The sequence below is a fragment of the Rhagoletis zephyria genome, unplaced genomic scaffold (assembly GCF_001687245.7).
Source record: "Rhagoletis zephyria isolate East Lansing unplaced genomic scaffold, Rhagoletis_zephyria_1.1 Rzeph_scaffold_05542, whole genome shotgun sequence".
Classification (NCBI taxonomy): Eukaryota; Metazoa; Arthropoda; class Insecta; order Diptera; family Tephritidae; genus Rhagoletis; species Rhagoletis zephyria.
The window spans coordinates 17,848-30,639 of record NW_016162625.1 but is presented as its reverse complement, the minus strand read 5'-3'; the positions used below and the strand labels follow the sequence as shown (position 1 = coordinate 30,639).

The 12,792-nt window shown below is 35.4% G+C and overlaps 2 protein-coding genes across 2 annotated transcripts in view; one reads left to right on the top strand and one right to left on the bottom strand.

Annotated features, from left to right (window-relative positions):
* LOC108372210 (neuropeptide SIFamide receptor) overlaps window positions 1-3,405 on the top strand; it is a 14,425-nt gene extending 11,020 nt beyond the window's left edge. Inside the window, exon 3 of the mRNA XM_017627851.1 lies at window positions 3,302-3,405. Within this exon, the coding sequence (XP_017483340.1) occupies window positions 3,302-3,405 (104 nt within the window). The remainder of the gene's footprint in view (window positions 1-3,301) is intronic.
* Window positions 3,406-5,962: 2,557 nt separating this feature from the next.
* LOC108372209 (uncharacterized) lies at window positions 5,963-6,860 on the bottom strand. The gene is made up of 3 exons (XM_017627849.1): window positions 6,739-6,860; window positions 6,549-6,661; window positions 5,963-6,334 (listed from the first exon to the last, which is right to left on the bottom strand). The coding sequence occupies exons 1-3, from the start codon at window positions 6,748-6,750 to the stop codon at window positions 6,187-6,189; spliced, it is 273 nt and encodes a 90-aa protein (XP_017483338.1). The 5' UTR covers window positions 6,751-6,860; the 3' UTR covers window positions 5,963-6,186.
* Between the last annotated feature and the right edge of the window lie 5,932 nt (window positions 6,861-12,792).

The following is a 12,792-nucleotide window of genomic DNA, read 5'->3' as shown; positions in this document are numbered from 1 at the left end:
GTTTTATTATCATTAAAAGCATTAAATCAAATGCAGGTCGCACTATACAACTATACATACATTAAACTCCTGCAATTAATAAGGAACCACATACACTCTTACATACGGTAAGCACAAAAGAATATCCCTTAGGACGGCATACTCAACGTGCAACTACATAGTTTAATTGAATGAGTGCTAAGTATGCGAATTTCTTTTGTCAATTTAACTCATTTTTGGTGGTAATGACATTTTTCTCACCTATATAAGAAACAAATATGTATGAACTCATATATTTACATATATAAGAATCTACTTACCTATGAAAGTACGTTAATAAGTATGTATGTACATATGTCTGACTTATCAATGTCAAAGCAATAACACATCTCTCTTGGCCTTCACGTCGTATACGCAACATTTTTTGAAAGATACACTGAAAGAGGCTTGAGGAAAAGGGTGTGTGCAAAAGTACATACCTGCAATGCATTTCAAGCATGTACATACATACATGTGTATGTATATACAAATGTTTATAAGCAAGCGAATGTGAAAAAACGCATCTACATAAGTAGGTGCAAAGTCAAGAGCGCTCCAAATTCAAATTTTTTTTTGCTGATAATGCATTTGTGAGGCTGTATATTTACATATTTATGTAAATACAAACGTCTGAATGTGCAAATATGGGCGGCGGCATCAAAATAACATATATTCGTACATATTTAAATGCATACATATATACATACATATGTAGGAACGCATACTTGAGATAGAGATGAAGAGTAAACCTTCAAGTTCGACACGTCTATGGTACTTGTTGAAATTGGCGGGATGTAATGCAAAAACCGAAGGATACTTTTTTATGGTAATTTAAAGGCGGTGTCGAATAGGAAAAGGTCTTGGGCTTGGAAATAAATTTTCTTCATGTACCGTACTAAGAAAAAAAGTTTAGTTATAGTTACCAAATCTTGTTTTGTGAGCCATACATTTAGATTATGTAACTAAGCTTTATTCTCAATGCAGATATAGGAATTAATAAGACAAATTANTTGCAATATATGTACATAAAAAGTAAGATCGGAATTTTAATGCTCTCACCTCCTAGGATTATATTATACCAAGGAAAATATACCCTTGTTTTTATTTTTATTTTGAAATTAGAAATTATTTAGAGATGGGTTTGAAAAGGCTTTATCTCTAAACAACCTCCCAGTGTTGCCACCGGTTTAAAAAATCTTTTCAAAATTCAACTTTAGCTTAAAGAATTCGATGATTCAAATATGTACCACATTTTTGTAATAATAACAGTAATATAACAGTCTTATTTATTGTTAAGAGAGTGTTGTAAGTATTAACTTGGAGTAAATTAGCGTTCTCAATTACTGAAATATCGCAGTTTTCCTATTTTCAACGTATTGCTTTTCCATACAAAGGTTATTAAGTGCACCGAGTTTGGTAAAAATTGATAAATCGGTTAACGAGATATACATTTGTGGTCATAAGTGGGCGGCACCACGCCCATTATCCAAAAAAACTATAATAATCTAATTTAATGCTAAGAGGTTATTCCAAGAATCGATTTTGAGTGAATTAGCTTCAGTAGTTACTGATTTATCGCAGTTTTCGTGTTTCTGTAAATTGCCGTTATATGGGATGTGGGCGTGGTTATCGCCAGATTTCAAGGATTTTTAGCAGATATATTAGATATAGCCTAAGTAAGGCTCATACCGAGTTTGGGACGGCTTGGTGAAGCGTATACTGATATTTCGAAAACTATTTCCTTTTTTAATTAACTGGATTCGTATTCTGATTCAGCGGCCTCAAATTCATCTAAAAAGTTCAATTTTAGTGTTAGAATAGATCTAAAGTATTGTTTCAATATACTACTTGCATTTCTAGATTTTCCTTTAATACATTTTCTAAGTAAAAATACCACTTATCTGGCATTTTCTGCGGGCATTCTTTTCCCACCACATTAGCCAAATTTCTAAGCTTTCAATTGAACAAAGAATAATAACGCGATCTCTCCCGGGCATACAACAAATTCCTTAATATTCAACAAAAATTAAAAAAGTACTCGTGGAAACCCGCTATTTTCGTTACATTTAAATTGAACTTTTTCTTAATAAAATGATTAAAAAATATTTACGCTCAAATGCATTATTACCTTCTACAATGCAGAAATCAAGATATTAGCTTAACACCGTCACGATTTTTCGAGAGAGCGAAAATTTATTTATAAGCAGCGTTAGAATATTCTGTTTCCGGACAACGGTGGGCATTCACTGTGCAAGTTAGAAAAGTTAGGGGGACCGGGAAATTTTATTTGCAATGTTCTCTATCGAATGTGACTTATTTTTTAAGTTTCCTTCAAAATTTTGTTAAATTGGTTTATGGCCGCCTAAATCGTTTAAATACCCCTATGTGGGCTGTTTGAAAAATTATGTTATTTTTTTTTGTTAGCGTAGAAGGCAGCATGGAGCCTATGTAGATCAAATACCTACAGAGATAAAGCAAGTCTACATCTTCTCAGTCTACAATCAGGCAACCCTGATAGCTTCCAAATCCCCCATAGAACTAATCTTTCAAGACCTTGCAAAAATCTTATAGGTAGAAATGGTTCATAGGTTCAAAGCTGGCCCACAAGGATTTTTAACATCCAAAGGCGTCGATAAGGCTCTGTGTGGGAACTTTCTCTAGTCTCCTACCTAACATACCCTATTAACACGGATTTACGTACGACATAGACAATAATAATGAATGGAAGTAAAAATGTATTGGAGAATCTTAAGCTGCGGTCACACGATTTGCACATTTTTGCATGTTTGTACATTTTGGCAGTCACAAAGTGCTGTTGTCTAGAAATAATGAGTTCAGCTCAATGTCAACTTTCAAAACAACACCACTCTCTAACTGTGAAAATGTACAGATCTGTACAAATGTACAAATCGTGTGAACCCTGCTTTAGGCGCCTACTCTTTTACTATATTTTCGGATTGAGTTTCATTTAATACTTGAATAAATAACACATTAGAAACTTATTGTTCACAGAAAAGAAGTTTTAAATGTTATTTTAGGCAATCAACGCAATCAGCAATTGCTGATGGAAGAAATCCAAACTAAACGCATATCATTACATCCAAAAAGTATATCCCTAACACCAGTGATTGCCGAATTTTCTTATAAGTTTTTATGTGTATATATATTGTTAACATGTGTACATTTATTTGCACACTTAAGCTAACACGTCTGTTATGTTAATTGTCTGTGCCATTGCCAGTTACTCTAATTAATTGCTTTTTGTTTCAATGTCTTCTTTTAGCCTGGATGCTGGGCTGGCTGATGTGCAAGACAGTGCCCTACATACAGGGCGTATCGGTGGCTGCATCTGTCTATAGTCTAATTGCCGTATCGTTAGATAGGTAAGTGAAACATTTACTCACACTCCGGTTACAATTTTAATAATAGTCCTTAATTCTGCTGGCGCTCTAGTGGTATGTAAATTAACGTTGTTGCCAATAATGGCGCTAGTATTTGAAATTCAAATCAGCTCCAATAACGGTTTTTGTGCAATTAAATGTGAAGAAATTTCCAACAACATAAATAGAAATAAAAAGTGAAAGCACCGCCTGAGAGACGTGAATTAGTTTAGCGAGTAGAATTGTGATAATTATTTAGGTCAACGGCCTAAAAGGATTTTTCATAAGAATTAACAAATTGCAAAGGTTACATCAATGATATAAATATGGGTAAGCGGGGGTTGAGCTGAATTATCTGACATATCTTCTTATTCTCCTTTTTTCTCAAAATTAACTATAGTTTATGAAATATGGGGTTGCCATAAGAATCCTTACACATCTTTCTGAACTGAACGGCTACTAAGTGACTTGCTAGATGTAAGAGTAAATTGGAGATCGAAAATAACCCTCTCCACTTAATTTTCATTGTGTTTCTCATTGACACAAATACAAATCTTTCAAGCAAAATGTGTTTATCACCATGCCGAATCTCTCTGTTTGATGTTTTTGTGTTTTCTGCTGTGGGTTATTTATCAATTGCTTAAATTACCCTTCCGCAGAGACACTTTGGCAGGGACTTTTATTTTTAAGTGTATTCGTTTTTGGTTTATTAAAAAACAGACAAATATAAGTGGATGTACATAAGTGGCAGAAAGGCGTTAGGCATACCTTACACGGCATATATTTACTACTTGTACATACATGCGCGATTTATGACACATAAGAAAGCGTGCACATTCATAATATGATACACTGTAAATAAGCTATTTGATTTTATTTTTTTTAAGCATTTTTTCGTACATATACACCAGGGACACAAATAACCCTTTCCCACTGAGCGAGAGCACACATCTACAAAAAAGAAATCACCTGTTCTCTGTTGTGGGTTATTTTTCTTTTAAATAGTAGAAGTTATTTTGGGACACTTTCAAAGTTTAGAGGGTTATCTCCGATCTCTGGAACAAACAATTCTCTGAAGACACTTACATTTCAATGCTTAGTAAGAAAATCTCACTAGCTGGCAGGACTTTATTCAAATTAATATATTAATACCAAATAACGTCGATTGAATGAGGCTTTGGAGTACTCAGTATCGATACTTCTAAAAATTTTTTACTGTCGATCCCTTTGAGAATCGAGTTCTGAGTACTTTTGGTATCGATACTGCCCAACGCTAAAAATTGCAATGAATTCGTGAGAGGAGAGTCGCTTTAGAAAAAATATAAAAGACCCAATCAAGACCAGCATAAATAAGAAAGGAAACTGACTGGACATTCTGCATTAAGCTTTTTTCTTCTTTACATAGGAGAATTATCGTATCGATCAAGCTTTTTCTTCTTCTGATTAATTCTAAGTTTAGCTAAGTTTAGCACGTATGTAATGACATTCACTCTTCACAGCATTCGAAACTGCGCGGCTTCATTAGAGCACTATGGCTGCACGAGGTGTTGTGATGAGCTCTGAGGGCACAATAGATCTATGGTGACGGTGCACATCTTCCAACAAATCTATCTATCTGTATAATGAATTCCAGTTTTTGGAAGAGAACTAACCGTATTATAGGTTCTAGCACATCAGAGTTCAGTATCTTTAACCTGAATCTGTCTAATGTGTCATTGAACCCGTCTGTTATATCTCATGCAGTTCACGCTCTTTGAGCATGTTCATACTTCCTCTTAAAAGAAACTAGCGTACCTCCTCAACGAAATACCCTGCTCAGAGCCAAACTGAGATTTAAATTCCTGCGCAGTATCCCTAACCCGGTATTACGACTGCAAACCTTCCAAGTAACTCAACACTCGGTAAAGCATATGTAAGGGGTCTTAACAAAGATGGTTTGAGGGGGCAAAAGGTGGCTGGTATTGTTTGGGGAACCCCTCATTTGTACCTTACTCTAAAACACACCCAGTTGCTGCGGCCGCCGAGCTCAGTGGTTTAAGACAAACGTCATCTGTAGTAGGTACCACCTCGCGACAATCGCGATCGATACTCTCCAAGAAAAAAAAAATTGTTTTAACCCTACCGCAACGTCATAGTCAACTTTTAAAAGCGTCGTTGCTATATTTTATACAAATACGTTTCTAAATCCTATCATAAACCATCAAAGTCTGCAATAATCCAAAACACTTCAATATATTTCTCGCCGAATGAATGAATTGGTTTAAGACTACCCTAGAAACAAAGTAAGTAAATTACATAGTTTTCTAAGTCGCCAGCAATGTATCCAAAGTTGAGTGCCCGAAATTATTCAACCGTCAACCAGCGCAATCCCAATGTGCTTCTTCAATTCTATTTTCGCTTTCGCTAAAAGGATTCCTGCGAATATCCTTCGCCACATATCTACACACATCCTTCCTTTCCTTCTCAGGCATCCGCCCACATTTCTCTTTCGCTGTACCTCACGCAATACATTATTGCCTGTCGCACAGCTTGCTAAATGATTTTCACGATTTTATTGTTGTTTTGCTTCTTTTATATTTTACTAATTTCGGGGATTTTTTAGAGGAGTATACATACATACTATATAAGTAGTTAAAGCAGGAAAGTGAAAGGAAAGGTTTGAGGTTGCTTGTAGTCTACATATTAACGCGTTGTGCCATTGTTGCATTCGATTAACTTGAGTTGTATTTTCGTTGAGTTGTTGGTCTTAAGGGTGGTGGGACAGCAGCCGCATTGTCGCCGGAACAACTCAGTGATGCACAACAACAGCCGGATGGGCATGATGGACTGGAACTATAGGCACAATTGGTTTTACGATTGGCGCTACTGGTACCACAGTCTTGGCAATAACTGGCGTTACAACAGTCTTTACTGGAACGGGGTGATGAATTACGTGACTACAATAAAAACAGAAAAGAGTTTAAGATTTCGGAATGTGTACAAGCAATAACAAAGGAAAGAGAAAAATCAACGAAATAAGACTTAAAATGTATCTTTAGATATTTCTCAGTTGTTTGTTTGCAAAGAGTATGAACAGCTACATATAACTATTAATTATTTCGATTTTTCTTTAACATCCTATCGACACCACTGCTAAGTACCCGTACTTACGAGTGAACGGCATGTGCGCCCGAATGATGCACAATCGGTGCAACGGGCACTGCTGGAGCCACCACGACGCCAGGCTCGGCGCAAGCGAATGCGATCAGTGAGAGAACAAGCACCTAGGAGAACAAAAAAGTTATGCAGTTGTAATTAAAATAAACTTTTTTAGTTATCATTTTATCTTATTTTTACTTACGATTTTGTACATTTTGGTATGTGAATTAGGATTGGGAGTAAATTTAAGACAAATAGAAACTATTTTAAAGTATTAAAAGGACTATGTTGTTATTGCAACGGAGGGATTTGTATAACTGTTGTGAGTAATCAAATTCTCAAATGCTTTTATACAATTTTGACGATATTTTTATTTGCACTGAATTGAGATTAAGTAAAGCAACAAACTGGATGACCGCAGTCAGTGTTAGAACTAGAAAGTTGCTATCAAAGTAGCGGCGATAGCGAAGGTGGCGGCATATTCGTACAAAGCATTTACATTGGTATGTAGTTCGTTTGCACCAAGGAGATTGGCGCTATTCATTGAAACTTGTCAAAAAGTTGCACTTGACAACTGTGGAAAAACTCTCAGTAAAGCTAAGCGGCGACAGCAGCGCAGCACCGGCGCCAGTTTTGGCTTTGTCGCATAAACATTAATTCATACGCATGAATTACTTATACATAATATAACCTGACACACGCTGCTCGCTGCCACGAATTCATCTGGTTTGCTGCGGTGATTTTTTTCTTACCCCCTGTTATTGATAGCTAATAAGATCAAGTTCAGCATTTTCATAAAATTTGTTGCATTTCTAGCACAGCTACTACAGCTACTACTGGCAATTAGTTCGGTCGGTGTTTTTTTTTTCAGTAGTCCTCACATGTGAGGTAGGTAGATTAATACTTAATTAAGTTGTTGCACTTGTTTTCGTATGCACATAAATATCAATATTTATATTTTCAAGTATGTATCAGTATCACATGAATGCTTCAATGGCGAGGAAGGAATTCAATTAAAAATTATGATATCAGTTGAAATTGCTCAAATAATTAATTACTTACTTAGTTATTAAAAAAAATTTTCTCAAATGTTTCTCAAACCGTTCTTAACTTTATAAACAATGAATTTTTGAAAATTTTTTTAACGCATTCGCCGTGGCGTTAAATATTTAACGCAAACATCAATTAAGAAAATGGCTTCTAGAATACCATGAACATATCTGACCCTTTGAAGAGTGCTCGATTCTTCGATCCATTATATTTTGTATTGAATGACCAGAGTTGCAAGGCTTTGGGATCGAGCTTTGCAGGAAATACACGTCTACTGCAATTTTATCTTTTACATGTTCTCCATTGCCTTGGAAACACACCTTCCGTGCGCCTTCGAATGGCAGTGTTATTGATAGATCTTCTAATTGAGAATACAAAGAGATTGTCTAATACTAAAAGCTCTTTCTGAAAGCTAAGATTCTAAGTTTCAACCAAATCGGGTACTAAATAAGACTTTTAGAAACATCTCGTCTCTGGTGCCACCAGCGGCAATTTTTTTCTTTACGTGGCTCGTAAGTACATTTAAGATTTTTAGAGATATATCGCCTCCAGCGCCACCTATCGAAACAATTTTAAGGCGTAATCGGTGATTTTGCTAAATCCTCCACAGTTCGATTTTCGTGAAATCTAAGAAAACGCAATTACTGAAGCCGAGCTCCTACCAACGCATAACTCAGAAGAAAAAGTCTAACTTGCGCAACCTATTTGAAAACTAGCATTTAACCTTGGTTGCGTACATTTGAAATTACAATCTACTGAGGTTTAGAGATAAAAGAGACTGACGCTTTGTATTTTGACGTTGTGGAATGTAGACTGTATGAGATTTGGCTATAAAGTCTTTAGACCCGAGATATTTCTATCATCTTATCATCAATGCATCACATTCGAGGAGTAGGTGCTCAGACCAGGCATTCCTCGGTCCGCAAGCAGTTATAGCACTTCCACCTTCGGCCATCGGAGCTCAGCAATGACTGGGAAACATCGAAGGGCTGCGGGCAAAACTCATGTTGTCTTCAATTTCAGAAGTTCTATTTAGTTTTTTGTACGGAATGTAGCCTGACTGTTGTTTTCTGTACACGTCGTTTTATGCCTGGTTCCGACAGAAAAAAAAAATGCTCAGAAGTTTCAGTTGCATTGTCATAGAAACGAGATGTATTAAGGAGATGTACTGTCAGAAGTTTTAAATAATTCTTTCGCGGGTTAATATGCTTGTCATTTATTGTATCCCACTATAGTGTGTTTGCCGGACGCGTTGGCTCGGTTCCAGCAATATTCTCTACTCTGTTGTTTGTCACTAAGGCGTCAAGTTTCTCTGCGTACTCGAGAACCAATAAAGGTTTCATTGAATGGGAAATAAGGACTCGGAGCGCAGCTTGATTGCCGTTTAATATTAACATCTGAAGATTGGTCTCTGCACATAGACTAATGGCGTGGACATCCACTGAGAGTATACTTTATAGCTTAACAATGGGAACAGAGATTTTCAATCTTAGTTAAAAGAAGTCAGCTCCGACGCCTTTGGGCGTTTCTTTTCCTCTATATACCAAAATAGGGTTTTGTTTTCTCCCTAGTTCCATTTTGAGGTTTCTTTCGAAATTAGTTATTCTACATACCACACACACCGTCTTCAAAAGAGTCACAACTCAAAATTTGGAATTTTTGCAGTTAATTCCCGAGTTGATCCAGACCAACGCTGCCGTCTGTTTATGCTTTAACAATAGAAATATTTTATTCGTATTGTTTCGATGACTGCGTTGGGTTAGGTTGGCTAAAAGTGNAGCAAACCGTTGAAAATTGTTGAAATCGGACTAAAATTGAGGCCGCTTTTCATATAACGGTAAATTTCAGATATGCTTTAAATTTCAATATTTCAAATTTAAGGACGCTAATTTACTTAAAATGTATACACCCCGGCTTATCATGTAGCGGTAGCTTTCGGAAAGGTGGAAAACTTGCGCCGGGTATTTAATGTTCGGCTCCGCCCGAACTTAGACTTTCTTACTTGTTATTTATATATTTACAACCACTTAAATTTTCTGCGAAATCTCTTGACCAAAAAACTACCTTATATTTTCCCAATATTCATCTGAATATCTTCTCGGATAGCCAAGCGGCCATTGAGGCCTCTGTTAGATCTCAACTAATGGACCCTAATATGTTTTAGAGTGCAACTACCACTCTCTGTATGACGTACTTAAATTCATTGAAGCCGCCAAATGGCTGTAGGTTGTACGAGTTGTGGAATCTAAACGCAAATCCATTTACACCAACCAAACATTCATCTGAACCACTATTAAAGTGTCAATGTTTCTATTTACACAAGATTGTAACTGTCTGCTTGATTATAAACTAATTTTATCAGGGCTGCAAACCGGTTTTGACCCGAACTGTCGCTTTTTTCGGGCTTCGAACCGAACCACCAACCGGACCGTGTTTATTTGGAAATGCGAAAACCGTACCGAAAACCACCCCAGAAAATGGTTCGGTTCGGCTTTGTCTAAAATTGCAATCCGTAATGTATACCTGCAAAATTTCTTTTCTTTGATAGCACCTGCGTGCGTGCACTACATTATACTAAAATTGAATTGGCTGTATAAAACTGCACTCTTCGATTTTTTAGTTCTGATTAAAATATTTTATACCTTGTTGAAATCTGTTGATTTTTTCTAATAACCGTATAAAGAGCGTGTGTGAATCGGTAACAAAGTTCGCGTCGAGTAAATTTTTGACAACTATGAGGTGAATTAAATTTCAGTAGCTCATAGGCTAGTGAAATTTTTGACAAATGCATAGAAAATTTTGACAATCGCAAAGATTGTTTATGTGTGTAATTTTTCGTTAAATAAAAGCTTAAATAGATGAATTGCAATCAACGATGGTAGATGCTTTCTTAAAATATTCATTTCACTTCAATTTGTAATATTTTATTCCAAATAAATCTGCGGTTATCAAAAATGTACTGCTGTCAAAAAATATTTCATTTCACACAGCAGATTGGCAAAAATGTCTCACCATAGTAAACATATTATTCAACAGCTTTCCCCATAGAACTTTGTTACCGATTCACACGCGCCCAAAGTTTTAAATTTGGATTTATATGGTTGTCGTTATATAACGAGCTATACTTTTATAAAAAATTTATGAACATTAAATCAACAAAAGAAAATTAGTTAAATGTCACACTCCTATTATTTTGACCATAAGTTAAGAGCTAGTTTAAGTTCCAACCTACTGAAAATAAGGGTTTCAACATTAAGCCAACATTTTGAGTGTCAATTCAAAATTCTGACTATGCTGTTTTTGTCTACTCGACTAGGCTCACGATTTGTCCAAACCTTACCTTAGAAAATACGTGAAAAATTGCCAAAAATTAACTTAAAGCTTAAAAATTTATTATTAAAAAATTTTAAATTTAGATGAAACTTTCCAGAATTTTCATAATTTTTGCACAAAGTATGAAACCTGGATTTATATGTTTAACAACAAAAATAAATATCAAATAAACAAAAGCAAAATAGCCAAAACTTGCTAAAATGTCGCGTCCCTATTTAGTTTTCCACCACTATACATATAGATATTTGAATTTGATCTCAGTAGCAAAGCCTTTTATTTATATATATTAGCTTTGTAATATTTTTTGCAATATTTGTATCCTTTAGCATACAAAAATTTAACCATTTGAACCAAACCGAATCGCGGTTCAGGGAGACTCATGAACCGGTTCTTGTACCGGTCTAAGTTTTTTCTAAGTGGTTCGAACCACTGAACAGAACCGCACCGATTTTTGGAGTGGTTTTCAGCCCTGAATTGTATACATAAATTTGTATTGTTTTTATACCCGAGCGCACTTGTGCCCAAGGGTATATTAATTTTGTTCACATAACGGTTGTTTGTAACAGCCAAAACGAATCGAGATAGATATAGACAAATGTATACATAAATGTCAGAATGAATAGAGAAGTCGATTAAGCCATGTTTGTCTGTCCGTCCGTCCGTGTACACGACAACTCGAGCAAAAATTGAGATATCTCAACGAAATTTGGTATGTAGGTTTCCATTAATCCAACGTAGGTTGGTATTGAAAATGGTCGAAATTGGACTGTAACCACGCCCACTTCCCATATAACGGTAATTTCCAGAAATACGAAAACTGCGATATTTTAGTAACTACTGAAGATAATTCACTCAAAATTGATATTTACAATAATTTTTAGACGAAAAATAAGAATATTATAAATTTTTGGAAAATGGGCGTAGCCACGCCCACTTATGGTTACATGTGTATATCTTGGTAACCGCTGCACCAATTTCTTCCAAACTTGGCACAGTTGTTGATCTTGGTATAGCATACTAAATTTAAAAAATCGGACAATCGGATCCCATATAACGGTAATTTAGGGAAATACGAAATCTTCGATAAATCAGTAAATATTAAAGCTAATGTATTCAAAATTAATGCTTGCAACAATTCTTGACCAAGGAATACGTTTTTGGTAAAATTTTGGAAAATGGGCGTGGCACCGCCCACTTATGATCACATATATGAGGTATTCTTTTTCACNAGAATTTTTTTATAAGTTCATCTTCCGGATGAGCTTCACAAAATGTGACGAATCACAGCGCACGGCAGTGCGCGCGAGTGACGAAAGCAGCAACAGTAGCATGCTGAAATGACTCGCTTATATATGAGCCATTCTTTTTTAAGTCGGACGGATTTCGTAAAAAAAATATGTTATGTCTCCGATTCACTTTTATGGGTTCTATACGCGAAATAAGCTAACACGTATTCGAGGAAATTTTTTTATTTTTTTTTTCTTCGGAGATATGATCTGTCAAAGTTTGGATTTTTTCGTAATTCTGACTATTATGGCTTAACATTTCTATGTATAGGGTGGTCATGATTGTCCTACGGCTAACTAAGCTATAAACAGTAGAACTTTTTGAAGTTGATTTACATAGTGAAGACCAGTAAATTAGGGATTTAAAGTCATACCATCATAATCCTTGTTTAATTCTCTATAAAAACCATGTTGTTAAAAAATGGGGGTTTTAAAAGAACTATTTTTAAAATATTTTTCTGTATAACAATGTGTTTTATTTTGTGAGAGTTAACAATTTTTTGAAATTTGTTTTCGGAAACTTAGGATGAAATATATTTAGCAAGGTATTAAAAATAGTATTTTTGCAAAAATCTAAATGTTATTGG